Below are 16,320 nucleotides of genomic sequence, written 5' to 3' on the forward strand. Positions count from 1 at the left end.
CCTCTAGATATTCCCTTTCATTCATTCTTTTTATATCTTCCATTTCTCTCCTCATTTAGTTCAAGTCTTCCTTTAAATTCATGAGCATACTTATAACTTTTATAACGTCTATCTTAAGGTTCTCATCTGCTAATTCCATCATATCGTCATTTTTGAGTTTGTTTCTGTTAACTAATTTTTCTCTTGGTTACGGGTTACATTTTTCCTGATTCTCAACATGTCTAGTATTTTTTTTTAACATCTTTATTAGAGTATAATTGCTTTACAATGGTGTGTTAGTTTCTGCTTTATAACAAAGTGAATCAGTTATACATATGTCCCCATATCTCTTCCCTATTGCATCTCCCTCCCTCCCACCCTCCCTATCCCACCCCTCTAGGTGGTCACAAAGCACTGAACTGACCTCCCGCTGCTATGCAGCTGCTTCCCACTAGCTAGCTACTTTACGTTTGGTAGTGTATATATGTCCATGCCACTCTCTCACTTTGTCACAGCTTCCCCTTCCCCTTCCCCGTATCCTCCGGTCCATTCTCTAGTAGGTCTGCATCTTTATTCCCGTCTTGCCCCTAGGTTTTTCTGACCTGTTTTTTTAGATTCCATATATATGTGTTAGCATACGGTATTTGTTTTTCTCTTTCTGACTTACTTCACTCTGTATGACAGTCTCTAGGTCCATCCACCTCACTACAAATAACTCAGTTTCGTTCTTTTTTATGGCTGAGTAATATTCTGTTGTATATATGTGCCACATCTTCTTTAACCATTCATCTGTTGATGGACAGTTAGGTTGCTTCCATGTCCTGGCTATTGTAAATAGAGCTGCAATGAACATTTTGGTACATGACTCTTTTTGAATTATGGTTTTCTCAGGGTATATGCCCAGTAGTGGGTTTGCTGGGTTGTATGGTAGTTCTATTATTAGTTTTTTAAGGAACCTCCATACTGTTCTCCAAAGTGGCTGTATCAATTTACATTCCCACCTGTCTAGTATTTTTTTTGATAGGATGCTAGATATTGTGAACGTTACATTGTTGGGTGTCAGATTTTGTTGTCTTTTTTAAAAGAGGGTTGAAGTTTACTTTGACAGGTTAATTTTCCTGTATATCAGGTTGATCCTGATAAGGCTTAAAAAGAAATGGTTTTGTTTAAAAGTTTTTACTGAAGTTTAACATACATGCATAAAAGTACACATATCATTTGTGTACAGCTTGATAAATTCTTGCCCACGTACTTGGCACTCAGATCAAAAGCCAGCACATTACCAGTATCACAGAAGATCTGTCTTGTGTTCCTCAAGGCTTGATTTTAAGCTGTGTTAGGGCAGGGCTAAAATCATCTTTACCCTAGAGCTAATTTAGACTACTACACCAAGGCATGGCCTCTGTGGGTCTCTAACGACTGCCTGAGTGATCAACGAGATCTTACTCTGGCCGGCTGGAGCTTGAATGGCTCCTACCCTTAGGAGCTCCCCTCTACACACGGGCAGATCAGCCTACAGACTCAATTCAGATTTTTGCTGAGTAGCTCCCTCCTATCTGGTACTCTGACCCACAAATTTAAACCACCTCTCCCTCAAACTCAGATCTCTACCCCCTTGATTCAGCAAGATGGTGTGCTTTGCTGGGGAGTCCCCTCTGGCAACAGGGTCCAGAAAATGCCTCAAGGCAGAAAGCCAGGGGGATCACAGGCCTCATCTCAATTGCTTCCTTTCTCTCAGGGATTATATTCCTGTACTGCTTGTTGTCCAATACGTGAAAACAGCTGTTTTCATATTTGCCCAGAGTTTTATTTGTAAATGGAGGGAGGAGAAATTCAGTTCCAATTATTCCATCATGGCTAGAAGCAGAACAAAGGCCTCTTTTAATAAAATTTCCAGCATGGATGCCATGTTTTGCAAGATTTCATCTACCAAAATAACCCAATCCACATGTCCCTTCCATCCTTCCATCTATCTATTCAGCGGCTGCTACATCCCTCGGAAACAAAGATGAATAAAACTTGATTCCTGCCCTCAAAGAACTCACAATTAAAAGAGAAAGCCAGAAATGTGTAATAAATTATACCGCTGGATGGTAAGTATAATTTTATAAGCAATATAAGGGTTTGAGAGGACGAAGAGAAAGGTACGGTCAAATCTACTTGGAGAGGTCAGGGAAGGTTTTTACAGACTTAGGTTTAGCCTAAGTTTTGAAAAATGAGTTTCATTTTTCATTAGTGATTGACAGATGGGGTAGGACACTTGAGACAAAAGAAACTGTATGCAAAGTATAAAGTCATGAAACAACATGTAAGCTTGGGAGAACTACTAATTCCAAACACCTATAACATAGGGTTTGAAGCAGGGACAGGAAAGAGCTAAAGTTATGGGAAAAAATGGGAGGATCCTATCATAAAGGAGGGCCCTGCATGCCACGCTAACCATCATCTGCATCCGTAATTCATCACTGACTCCCACCTACAGAGCTCATAGGATAGCTGCGTGATACATATTATATTCATTACAGTTAGCTCACACAACCACATAGTATAAGGAAACCAGGCTCAGAGAGCTTACATAATTTTGCCCAAGGTCACATGATTAGTAAGTGAAGAAGCCAGAATTTAAACAAAGGTCTGATTCCAAAGCCAACAAAAGGAACTTGCCTCTAATCTGTAGGCACTGGGAAGTTATAGAAGGATGTTTTTGTCTTCAGAACTTGTTTTTTGTTTTTAAAATTATATTGATTGATGAAATGGTTTTCAGTAGGAAGAAATAAAGTTGAATTGATGTTTTGGAAAGGGCTCTCTAGTACATGAGGAAGAAGGGCTGGAGTCTGAAGAACCAGTTCAGAGGCTGCTGGAAACAGTACAGGAGAGAAATAAGAGCTTGGACTAGGTGGTGTTTAGGAGGGATGGAGACAAGGATTTGGGAAAGTTTAAGAAGCAGAATCTGTCAGATGCAGTAAACAAGTAGCTTTGGCAAAAGGGGAGATTGTGAGGTCAACTGTGGACATGCTGATACACTGAAAGGACCTGGTTCTGTACCACGAGCAGAGGATGCAAAGGTGTACCGGACAAGATTTCCCCTCTCAAGGACTTGACAGCTCATGTAGCCTCAACGAAGGCAAGCACCTTTCAACACTAGATGGTGTGGACATCATCAGCGCCCCGTGCTTCAGCCCCAACAGACACTGGCTCTGCTGCCACGGGCCCAGCATCCAGATCTGGGACTTGAAGGGCAAGGTCATGGTAGATGAACTGAAGCAACGAGTTATCAGTACCAGCAGCAAGGCACGGCTGCCCCAGTGTGACTCTCTGGCTTCGTCTGCTGTTGGCCAGACTCTGTTTGCTGGCTACACGGACAATCTGGAACGAGTGTGGCAGGTGACCAGAGACACCCACTAGAGATATATGGCAGAGCTTTAAAAATAAAAGACTGGCTTTCTGAGTTAAAAAAAAAAATCAAATCTATGAATTCCACTGAAACACAGTAAGTACTATATGGACCATATTCCCTCCTCACTACTATCTTGGCATCTTTGATGAGTCTAAAGCCCCAATCTGGAAACAACTGCTGTGGAACATAATCAACCCTCCACAAACCAGCTTGCAAATGGGAGGTCCTTTTCATGTGGGCTGAGAACTGTTCGGACATGGAGGGAACCAACTGTCCTCTAACTCTGGCTGTAATTACTGACAATGATTTTATTAAGAACAAATGCAGCACCATTTATCAAACACTGACAGGTGAGCACGGTGTCAAGCACCTGACGAACACCCCCTTCTCATTTACCTGCCACAACGATCTAATGACAGGCCTAGCAGTCCTCTTTTGAGGATGGGAACCTGAAGCTCAGAGAGGGAAAATAACTTGCTCAAGTTTCCTTGGTTCCCTGAGGCTACCTCACTGATCACCTGAAAGGCATCTTGGAATGTGCCATCTTCAGGAAGCTTTCATTACCCTCTCCCTGGGCTCCTCTGTGCCTGATTCCTATTTTCTTTGTGGCCCCTGTTACGCTATACCCTGAGATATATGTGATTCACATGTCTGTTTCCGCCACTGGAATATGCTCTTTGAAGGAAAGGACTAGATCTGCTTCATCTTTGCTATTTGATGCCCAGCCCTGGCTCCGAGCACTGCATGTGGGATAGTCAGTCCACTCCACGGTTTCTGAGCCATCAGTCACTCATCTTGGGCGGCCTGGGGCCCCTGGCCATTCCTTGTACTTCAAATACCCCAGGCTCACTTGCCACATTTATTCAGCACTTGCAAGGTCCATACCTAAGACACCCATGACTTAAAGGGAGAACTTTTCCACTGAAAGGGAACCGGAATAGAAAGCTCAAATTCCTTGGACCAAAAAGAACTCAAATTACAGCCCAGAGGCCCTGAGACACCAACCACGTACCCTGTCCTGACATGATCAACAGCAAACCTCATAGGGTCTGGCACTTTTATTTTGCCTACGCTGTCATCTCTCTCTGCCTCAGAGTGGGACCGTGTACACGGACTGGAGGCAGCACGGGCTGGGTGTCATCCAGACTAGGCTCCAATCACAGCTCTGCCCCCACCAGCCTTATGATCTGTGGCAAGACACGTGCTCCCTGAAGTTCTTTTCTCCCTCACCTACTCCATGGGGCTAGGATGCCAACTGAGTGAGACCCCGAATGCAGAAGGCACCTAGGGGGCGGTGGGGCTCGGGGGTCTGTGGAGTGACAGAGCTGGGTTCACTTCTTGGCTCCCCCTCTTTTTAGCTCTGTGAGGTAAAGTGAGGATAAGAGAAATACCTTCCTCAGAGTTGTGTGAAGAGTAAATGGGAAGTCAGTGGTGAGTGTTTAACACATAGAAGTCAATGAATTGTAGCCACTGTTTAATTATGGCACAAAGGACACATCCTTACAGAACACAAAGGACCCCCCAAAATCTCACAGTGAGTTAAGAGCAGAGGAGTCTGAAACCCTGCTGCAAACCATTCACCAACAAGCAGCAATCTCTCCCAGACAGCTAACCCCCAAGTGCCACTGGGACTCCTGGCAGTAATGCAGCGGCAGTGGCCACCTGCCACCACGCAAGCCCAGCCGCGCATCAGCACACACGGCCAGGAACACCCACTCCTTCCAGTCTGTAAGCCAGTGTGACTTTACAGACTTTCTCGCAAGCAGAGTTTTGGAGGCCAAACCACAAACATCAGAAGTGTACTTCCCAGGGAGCCCCGACCCTCCTCATCCGTATCAACAATGGGGGAGGCTGGGTCTACGTCGCACAGCCACCCACAAGGCAGCTCTGAGTGGCAACATGAGGCAGGTGTGTGGTCAGATGGCAGTGTGGCAAATGTGGCAGCCCGCTGCTTTTCGCTAAATAGGCCCACCTTCTGTCTAGACCTGAGGTAACTAAGAAAGATTTAGGGCACGTGGAGCCACATTCAGAGCGCTGGCAGTAGACAGCCTGCTGCGTGGGAAACAGCTGCGTTTGATGATGGCACAGGAAAAAAAACGTAGGTCTGAAGTGCCCCAAACTGCTCACACTGAAGCCCTTCCACCCGCCTTCAGTGGGGTTACCCCGGGAGGCTGTCCTGCTCTCTGGACACGGCAATGGCAATGAGGATGGCAAGACCCCCAGGCTCCACAGAAAGAGGGGCCGTCTAGACCCTGGGGTCACTTCAGATGAGGGTTATGAGAGCAAAACAAGACTAAAAAAATGAACCACCTCCCAACTTCCTTCACTGAGACAAAGGTTCCAGAGGTAACAGAAACCAACCGCAGTTCTTAGGCTACAGGAAAACCACAGCTGTATCCATCCCTTCTCCTCCCCAAAGGCATGTTCACGTCCACTGCATGAGCTCCCGGGAGTCAGAACTCAAGGGCTCATTACCCACCACGTCATTTGGGAGGCTCTGGAGGTCATCAAAGGGGGTTTCCAGGGTGTTGGTGTCCACATTCAGAATCACGACATCATCCAGGGCCATGTTTCTGACTTTCTGCAAGTAAGAAAAAAATCCAGAAGAGAAAATCATTGAAGCCCCAGACATTTCTCTGGCTTTCTCTGGGAAAGGGGAGTAGGGAAGAAAAGTGACATTTGACAAAGGTATACTCCGTGCCAGGCTCAATGCCAGGCAGTTCACATGTGTGAGGCCATTTAACTGTGACAAAAACTCTGTGAGCTTGTATGGTCATCCCCAAGCCCCAGGAGTGGAAAGGGTTTCAGAGACTAAGTTAACATGCCCTAGATCACACAGCTAGGGGGAGAGATCTTTACACCCCAACATGATTTCTTTTCCTGTATTTTCAAATTAAAAAAGAAGAAGAAGAAGAAGAAGAAGCTGAAGTCTAAACCTCTGGCTCCAGGAACTCTGATATACAGCTAAGGTCTTATGACAGCCCCATTCAATCCATCCCCTCTCATTTACCAAAGACTACTTGCCCATCTCTGTCGGCTCTTGGCATTTTGGGGTATGGAATACGTTGTACAGCCTAGTGTTAACACATTAACATTTCTCTTTAACATTAAGTAGAAAGGTCACACTTTCAAACTGGTTCCATTTTCCATAGAAATCCAGCTAGTGAATCATGGCTCCGAGGCTCTGGCCATAACTCGTTATTCTACTGGTGCAGTAGTAGGAAGGGTAAGGGAGACTTGTGCCTACTAGGTGCTCGTGTTTGGTGAGAGCATGAAGGTACAGTATGGAGAAAAGAAGAGCCCACCATCTGGGAGCAACTGTCCATCGTCTGTAGAAGTGTAAGACTGTATGTAAGCTAGTTTTCAATCACACTGTTTACCCACCGCTAGAATCCATCTCTACTTCCCTCCTGCCTACCTACCACTTCCAATCTCATTCAATCCTCTTACCCCATCATATATCAAAGCTCATTTCTTTAGAGTCTAGAACTTTCATTTTGTCCTGATTAAGCAGAAAGACCCATTTGCTAATGCCCTGGAAATGGACAACAATTAAAGTGTAGTAGATGACTACTAGTGCTTGCTCTATGTTTTACTTACTAATTCTCATTTAATTCTTACCAAATCCTGCAAAGTGCACACTATTACCTTCATTTTAGGTAACTTGAGGAAAATGAGGTTCAGAGAGGTGAGGTGAGTGGCAGAGGTAACGCAGCACCGGCCACCTCCACAGCTCATATTCTTGCACTGCACCTCGACCTCTTCGTCATCAGACACCCCCAGTGAAACTGACCTCTGCCATCCTTGTTGCTCTGAGCCCTAGTACCCCTTTGCCTGCCTGCCTCCCCCTGCTGGCTCCAGGAGCCCCCTCCTTCAGGGGCTCATCAGTTTGGTTCAGCACCGCATAATAACCAGCACCCAACAAAATGATTGGCACGGGCTTCCCTGGTGGCGCAGTGGTTGAGAGTCTGCCTGCCCATGCAGGGGGCACGGGTTCGTGTCCCGGTCCGGGAAGATCCCACATGCCGCGGAACGGCTGGGCCCGTGAGCCATGGCCGCTGAGCCTGCGCGTCCGGAGCCTGTGCTCCGCAATGGGAGAGGCCACGACAGTGAGAGGCCCGCGTACCGCAAAAAAAAAAAAAAAAAAAAAAAAAAGATTGGCACTTGGTAAGGGCTCATTAATATTGGTTGATGTTTGTTGTCTCAAATCCCAGCCTCTAGGACAGAATTTTCATACCTAAGTAAACATTTTGAGATTCTTCCCAGCAGGAGGGTTGGAACCATGCTGGTCAGAAGCCTCCTAGGGTTGAAATAACACTCCCAGAGGGCAGGATCCTGGAACCCTTCCGCTCAACAAGACCAGGAGCCTCAAATTTCTTCTGCTGTTGACTTTTCCAGCAGCTAGTCAGTCCACAAACCTATCAATCAATGCATACATTTACTAAATGCTTCCTGTGGGCTGAGAGCTGCAGGGGAGGGACAGGTTTGCCTACTTAGAAGTTTATTCTTTCCTCCAAACCCCAAAACTGATATTACCTGACTGCTTTATTCACAGGGTAAAAAGCTATCAGCAAACAGCATTGATAGCTAGTGTTTCACAAAGCACAATCCCATTTTACAGTTGAGAGCATTAAGCCTCATGGTGAATTGTCCAGGGCTCCTTAGCTGCCTCACTTTGCAGTCCAACAGGTTAAATACTTCGCAGTGCACAAGCAGGAAGTTACAAAACAGCCTCAACAAGAACCTTTTTCACTTACATCACACTTCAGAGCTCTCAGAGTACTTTCACACAGATTCTTTCATTTTCAACAGTAGCTGGAGGTGAGGGATCACCATTTCAGAGACGAAAAACTGAGGCTCAGAGAGGTGAAGTGGCTTGCCCAAGGTTATGTGGCTACTAACTGGCTTCTTCATCTGTAAAATCGAGAAGATAACTGTGACTGCTCACCCCACCCCAGCCCTCTTCCCCGGGGCTGCTGTGCGAATTAGAGGTGGTGTGTGCACAGCACTGGGCACACAGTAGGCCTTACAGTCGCTATTATTATTGCTTTTATAATATACACGTCACCCACGGCCAGTCTGGAAACTGTAGCGGCAGTGGCCTAAGGGCAAAAATCCTCTGGCCCCTCCTGGTAACTGCTGGGCTCTCACTTCAAAGGCTGAGACTGGCACTGGACACGGAATCGGAGAAGGGGCCACGAGGGGCTCCGGAACTCAGCCGGTGACTCCAGGCCTTGAGGGCTGAGCTGAGGGTCGCTGCACCTCACAATCGCCAATTTTGCCTCATCCGACCTCCAAAGAGCTCCAGAGAGCCCCAAACAGATGGGGGCAAGGGGCCCGGCCATTGGAGAGAAGCCTCGGTCTGAAAGGCCCAGAGACAGGGCTGTTGATTCTGGACCAGAATTGGGTGTTGTTTCTGCGTTCCCAGTGGGGGCCCAGTGACACAGACCAGCCCTTGTGGGCTCTCCACGGCTGGGCTGGAATGGGCTTTTGATTTCTTCCCACTCCTGGTTGGAGGACTTGCCGCTTAAGCTGTGTGGAGTGTTTACTTTTTGAACAATGGTAGCAGGCTGAAGAAGAGGAAAAAACCTGGCTCTTTCTTCTGACTTAGCAGGCCAGGGTCCCCTTAGTAACCAAAATGCCCGTGCACCAGGCTCCAGGAGGAGCTGGGTCGGCACAGTTTCCTCTCATAGGACAATGCTGCCCTCCTGGTGGTAAGGCCTCTTCCAAAGGGGCTGGCGTGGACTCAAGGGCCTTCCTGAAGCTCATGTTCCCAAGGAAAGAATCGGAGGCCAGCTTGGCCGGATGGTGCCCTATCCCTGAAAGGCTCAAGGAAACAAGAGGAATGAAGAAAGGCAAAAAACAAAACAAAACCCCTCAAACTGGGGGATGGAGTGGGCAGTGCTGATGGAGAAGGAAACTGGGCCATTACTGGGTGACCGCATTTAACCCTGACCATGCTATGAGGGAGGTATCACCAGCTCTGTGGTAAGGAGGAGGCTCAGAGAGGTCAAAGAAACTGGTCCAAGTCACACAGCTAGGGAGTGGCAGAGTTGACTTCTGAACCCAGTCTGACTCTTCTGAAGATGTCCTCAAGCCAGTTGCTCAGACTTCAGAACAAGTATCTACGTAGGGAGTGCAGCTACACCAGTACCCTGAGGGCTTGCTTTCTCTCACGCAAAATGACACGTCTTTTGTATCATAAAAACTACATATGTAAAAAAAAAATGGGAAAGACAAAAAAGTTCAAAGAAGAAAACTGTGGTTATCCTAATCCCTCTACCTGGAGATAATGTTTTGGTGTATTTCCTTCCACAACCCTCTGCCCCAATCCCTACTTTTTAAAACACAGTTGAAACAATTCGTAATGTTTCTTTCTGATTTTCTCATTTATTACAATATAAGCAATATTTCACTTCACTAAAAGCTTTGTAAAGATCATTGCTAATTGCTACAAAATGTTCCACTTCATAGAAACAAACCCAATTAAGCCCCTTTTGTTGGCTATTTCCAGTTTTTAAGAAATTATTATAAATAATATTGTTGTGAAATCTGTAGGCATAAAGCCTTGTGCTTTAGCATGGATTCCTAGAAGTGGAATTTCCTTTCCACTTCTTAAAGAAATGTCCCTCTCAAATTCGACTTTGAGAGAGATATCTTTACTTCCAATTATTTTAAAGTCATTTTATCCACAGCTTGTGTTTCCTACTCTAAGTGAAGAAAAATCAGCAAAGACACGAGCAGATGTCAAAATAGTCCTCCAAAAACCCTACCCAATTAAAACACTTACTAGTACCGCAGCACACCGAGACAGCTCTCCGGTAGCTCGTCCCACCAACACATTCCCTCTCTTTTTAGTTACAACATATGCCAAAGCTCCTGCCAGCTGCAAACCCTCCCCCCACCAGACTCTATAGGCTTTTTCTCAGAATGAAAAAAAAAAAAAAAAAAATGATACTGACATGCACACCGGCTTTCCAAATGGCATTTCTTACACAGAGAAACACACAAAAATGGCATCTTCCCATAAATATTATTAATCAAAAATGTCTTTCCCTTTATACTTTGTCACGGACAGACTTAGTCTGACCTCTGCCTTTCGGGACAAGAAAGGGAAAAATCAGAATATGGGAGTTGGTCAGGGCGGCTGACCTGGATACAGGCTCAACCTCATAAATTCTCCAGGTTTTCATCTGTAAAATGGGGATCACGATAGTACCCACTTCATAGAGTTGTCGTGAGGATTAGATAAGTGAATGTACGTAGAAGAGTTAGCAAGACTGCCAGGACATCCATAAGAGGCGTTCAGCCAACAGCGGCTCTCTTGCCCGTCCGTCCCGTCTCCCTCAATGTTTCTCGGAACCTCAGTGGAGCCTGGCTAACCTTACCCCAAAGGGCCCGAGGGAGCAGAAAGTTTGCCTTTCCCCATGGTAGCCTATGGTTTACTCCCACAACCAGAAAAATACATCAATCTAGAGTCATTAATACAGGCATTTGACTCCTTCCCTGGTCTGTGGGCTTCTTGGGGCCACCAAGACAGATCTCTGTATTCTCAGCTCCCACCTCAATATTTGGCCCACAGCAGGCAATTTATGAATGAATGCATGAATGAACGACAGGAAGTAGAGCCTAGAGAGGAAGCCCACAGGATCCGGAAGCCAGTCTGTCTGAGTTCTCACTTAGCTCCGCCACTCACCAGCTGTGTAAACTTGGGTATTTCACTTCATCTCTCTGTGCCTCAGTTTTCTCCTCTGTACACAGTGCTTACACCTCATGCGTGTGATGAGGATTACATGGGTTAACATTTTAAAATCATGTAGACTAGTGATTGGCACATGAGAAGCTCAAGATAAAATAAAATTTAAACGAAAGTGAATGGGGCTTCCCTGGTGGCGCAGTGGTTAAGAACCTGCCTGCCAATGCAGGGGGCACGGGTTCAAGCCCTGGTCCGGGAAGATCCCACATGCTGCGGAGCACCTAAGCCCGTGCGCCACAGCTACTGAGCCTGCGCTCTAGAGCCCGCGAGTCACAACTACTGAAGCCCACTCGCCTAGAGCCCGTGCTCCGCAACAAGAGAAGCCACCACAATGAGAAGCCCGCGCACTGCAACGAAGAGTAGCTCCCACTCGCCGCAACTAGAGAAAGCCCGTGTGCAGCGACGAAGACCCAACGCAGCCATAAATAAAATAAATTTATTTAAAAAACCCCAAAACACTGCAACAAAATATTTTTTTTAAAAAAAGGATGGGGCTTCCCTGGTGGCGCAGTGGTTGAGAGTCCACCTGCCGATGCAGGGGACACGGGTTCGTGCCCCAGTCTGGGAAGATCCCACATGCCGTGGAGTGGCTGGGCCCGTGAGCCATGGCCACTAAGCCTGCGCATCCGGAGCCTGTGCTCCGCAAGGGGAGAGGCCACAACAGTGAGAGGCCCGTGTACCGCAAAAAAAAAAAAAAAAAAAAAAAAAAAAAAAAAAAAAAAAAGAACGGTCTTTTGAGGGTGATGGAAATATTCTATATCATTATTGGTAATGGTTTCATGAATGTATAAAACTCAGAATTCATTGAATCGTACACTTTAAATGGATGGTTTGCTGTGTATAAATTACAGCACAATGAGTTGATAAACATATTAGTGTTATGTCCAGAACACAGAATAAAGTCATAACAGACAGTGAAAAATAACAACGCATGAATGATGGTGACCAAATGCCACACGACAAGGTAATTCTGCCCTGAACCAACACCAATGTAAATTCTGATTTGCAGCTGTGTTTGGCTCCCTGCTTCCTTCCTTTTTTGTCTAGCCTAAGGTTTTTAAAACTTTTTTTTTTCTACTCATACCCTTCTAGGATAAATATAGAATCCAATGCCCATGATATACATCCCTATGTAAAAGTGGGGTCCACTTAAGGATCACTATACCTTCGGTGTATCTTCTCGAGTCAAGAAGATTCTACTGAACCTTACTTTCTAAAGTTGGTTGTATGAAAACAATGGGTCCCCTCAACTCCTGCGCTAAAATATAAAGTATCAGCTGTACTTTTTCAAACCACACCAGTCCTCTGCACAGATGGGGCTCACCCTGCCTATCTAGGGAGGGGATTGGGCAGCTAGTGACAAAAGACAGGATTTAGAACCAGGTCATAAAATGAAGAGCAAGGACTCGTGCTGGTGATGCAATCCAGGGGATCCAAAGAATGGTCAGAAGCATGTGCTGTCTCCCTGGCTGAGGAAGCCGGGGGCTGCAGGTGGAGGAAAGAAGCTGGTGCTGGACCTTGAGGAGCAGGGGCCCAGATCCACCTTCGCTGCCTCAGCTGAGAACGGGGGTCCTTATCTTGTATGGGAGTTGTTGGGGGGGGGTTGTCAGTGAGGTGGCACGCATGGAATAAATGAGCCAGCACACAGTGAATCTTTTCTGTTGTCCTTTCACCAGGACTATCGTGAGGGCTAGAGCTATGTCTTATTTGTCTCTGCATCCCTAGTGCCCAGCACAGTGCCTGACACAGGGCAAATGCTCATTAGCTGGAGAATGAATTAAATATTGTGGCCTCTCACTCTACTGGGAGGCAGGCCTGGCACAGATGTCAATGTGAGCCCAAATGGACAATGTAAGCCCAATGTAAGAGTCTGCACAAGGAAGTGTGATGGGAATAACAATAATAATGACAATGACAATAATCACATAAAATTATCATGATTAACGTGTGTAGAATTAATTCACAGTTGACACAGAAAGTAAGATAGGCATTACCATGGTAGCTTAAGACATGGGTTCTAGAATGAGACAGCCAGATTCAAGCCTTGCCTCTGCCACAGGGTATCCTTCAGTTAGTTCTTCACTTTTGAGCCTCAGTTTTTCTCATCTATAAAATGGGGATAATACTACTTACTGTCAAGCTGTGTCTGGAGGTTTAAGCGGGATAATACATGTAAAGAATTTAACACAGTACCTGACTGCAGTAAGTACAATGAATGGGAGGCTCTGAAAAGCGAGTTCCTATCCTTGCGATTTGAAAGTAGGATTAGAGTTCCAAGACTATACAAATTTGAACAACTGATTTTCAGACTAAAGGCAAAGGCTAATGACTCCACTATTATGATTCTGTGCCACTGAAAACTACCACCAACCTATCGTTTTTTCCTGGCTATGTCTCAGGGACATGAGCACATTCTCTGGAGCCAGACTGCCCGAGTCCGAATCCCAACTCCGCCAGTTATAATTGTGTCACCTTGGGCGAACCCTTTAACCTCTTTGTGCCTCAGTTTCCGCATGTGTCTGATGAGATTAAAATAGTACTGACACCCAGGATAATGCTTACTCTTGGGTCAGAGGGAGAATGACTACAAGGAGGCACAAGAGGGGCTTCTGGGGGCTGGTAACATTTTGTTTCTTGATCTGGTGGTGGTTACATGGCATGCCTGCCTTGTAAAAACTCACCCTGTTCTATACTTTGGATGAGTGTACCCTTCCCATAAATCTCATACTTCAGTGAAATGTTTAGGAAAAGCAAATAATGTAGATTTCACTGGATTGTTATGGTGGTTAAATGAGTTAATATACGTATAGTATACTTAGAATAGTGTCTGGCATATAATAAGCACTGGGTATTGACTATTATTATTATGAAAACAACATAGCAATAATTCTATGGATAAAAAGGATTCAATCTAGAATATATCTCACTGTCAGAAAATTTGTTTGCAAAGGTAGACCCTTCCTGGACACCTATTGCTTCTCCAATCAGTCCTGTCCCCTTCTCCAGTTGAGGAGCAAAGCAGCAATATTATTGGGTACCTTCCGAGGGACATTTGCAGTCCTGAGTCAGCCTGCTTTGGGAGAGCAGCAGAACTGAGTAGGAGTCAGATTGGGCTTTGAGTTTTATCTTCTTTAATGCCTACTTACAGGACCCAGGGCAGGTTATTTAAACACAGTTGAACCTCAGTTTCTTCCTCTATAAAATGGGGCTATGACCACGTGCTACATAGGGTTGTGACAGGATTAAGTAAAAAGAAAAAAAATGGAAAAATTCATTTTATACCTATGTGGCCATGTTCCCATCTGCCCAGGGTACCGGTCTTGGCTACAGGCAGGCCCGTGCTCAGTCAGGGAGACAGCGCATGCTCCTGACCATTCTTTGGATCCCCTGGATTACATCACCAGCACAAATCCTTGCTCTTCATTTTATACAGGCAGGCCTTCTCCTTGCTGGAGTGACCCCTGAGGCCTGTAAGGAGTCTCCTCTCCTATGGCCACGCCAGCACCTAAGGCAGCACCTCTGACACCAGCATCTAGACCACCAAGCAAAGGGCACGGGTCTACAATGACTTCCTGCAAAGACACTTTGCTTCAAGAGGAGCATTACGAAGTCCACAGAGTGCTTTGCTTTGGCTCAGAGAAAGTCCAGTGTTTGTTTCTCTCTGAAAAAGGCACACTAATATGGCTCCTGGCATTATAGTTTATGTCTCATTTAAGTATGACTTCTTGGCAGGTTTTATTTTTTTTTAAAGTTTTGAAAGGTAGGGAATATGGTTAAAACAAAACCAAAAATTACATCTTCATAGTTCGTCCATTTAAACTTTACCCTAAACGACTATTGCTGGCCTTCACACAGTCACCTCTTAGGCTGCCTATACACTTGGTTACGTGTGGGCTGAGGCACAGCTAACTTCCCAGGGGCCTGCACGGCCCGGAACTGTGTTACACGCTCCGCATCCATCATGTGCCTGACACCCACAGTAAGAAAATGAGAGCTGCTAGCTGATGTGCTCCTCCCGCGGCCCAGCCCTTACATGCCGTACCATTTAACGCAATCCTCACGACACCCTTGTGAAGAGACAAGGAAATGCAGGGGCAGAGAGGTGAAATAACTTGTCCAAAGTCCTATGGCTTAGCAGCAGTGGAGCCATAGCAGTTGAACCCAGATGGACACCAAAAACTCTGTATTACCCAATGCACCTTACTAATTGCTCTGACACGTTGTTTCCATCACAAACATACTGAGCAACTGTAATTTAATAGATGTTTGTCAGGGACACACCAAGTGGCTTGATGGTTGGTCCGGACTCCATTAAAATTCTCAAGGGAGAGGGTTTCCTATGGAATACTGTACCCATTGGATGGATGAGGACACTGAGGCTAAAGAGATTAAACAGTTTGCCCATGTTCTCACATGCTTGTGAGAGAAAGGATCTGAATCTGGGTTATCCATGCCAACGTTCTTTCTTTCCACTATACAGCCCACATCAAATGTACTCAAATGCATGCGCATGTATATGAGAACATAACAAAGAACAGCACGGGGAGCTGCTGGCCTCCTAGGAGGAAGGGAAAGAGAAATCAGAAGGAAAGTGGAAAGGACAAGAAGAGGAAAGGCAAATATGCAGGTAGTCTAAACTCTCTATTCCCTCCTGAAATCTCAGATATGCACAGAGGGAAGAGTGACATTTTCCTTCCCCTCCTCTGGCCCCAAAGGTCACTGAGCTGCCAAGCAGTTGATAAACGTAGTGGCTTTTCTTTGGAGCCAGGAGTCACTGATTTGCTCCTTCCTGCTCTGCAAAATTAAAAATCTAAGCCTGACAGTTCAGAGGACCCCTGAAAACACTGCTGGAATTTCCCAGTGTGCTTTAAACAGAAACAGAAGCTTGGCAGGGGAGGGACGTGGTGTAAGCACCTCACAGGTCAGGCCAAATCCACTCCTCACAAGGTAGTAAGCACTGACTCTCATTAACAAGTCCAGAGATTTTCAACCCAGGTCAGCAAAGGGGCTATTTCTTCAATAGTGCTTTCCCTCCTTTCCTGACCATCCATCCACTGGACATTCATTCATTCACCCATTTAGTTAGTCATGTCAAACTGATGGATGACTAAAACATGATCTCTAAACTCAAGGGGTTCCTGGTCCACTTGTGTGTGGGAGTGTGGGTAGGGGTAAATTATAATCAATA

General features: G+C 45.8%; 1 protein-coding gene and 1 pseudogene across 8 annotated transcripts in view; both read right to left on the minus strand.

Annotated features, from left to right (window-relative positions):
• LOC149749048 (mitochondrial fission regulator 1-like pseudogene) overlaps positions 1-5,849 on the minus strand; it is a 31,103-nt pseudogene extending 25,254 nt beyond the window's left edge.
• The window catches only part of DENND1A (DENN domain containing 1A), a 530,720-nt gene that overhangs the window by 175,581 nt on the left and 338,819 nt on the right, over positions 1-16,320 (minus strand). For all 8 annotated transcript variants that reach the window (XM_030761610.2, XM_089913732.1, XM_089913734.1 and 5 more), the window contains one exon: positions 5,856-5,957. In XM_030761610.2, coding sequence (XP_030617470.1) covers positions 5,856-5,957 — 102 coding nt within the window. The remainder of the gene's footprint in view (positions 1-5,855; positions 5,958-16,320) is intronic.

This window comes from Delphinapterus leucas, chromosome 6 (genome assembly GCF_059928025.1).
Source record: "Delphinapterus leucas isolate spDelLeu-1000000601 "Yukka" chromosome 6, BTC_Dleu_Yukka2, whole genome shotgun sequence".
Taxonomy (NCBI): domain Eukaryota; kingdom Metazoa; phylum Chordata; class Mammalia; order Artiodactyla; family Monodontidae; genus Delphinapterus; species Delphinapterus leucas.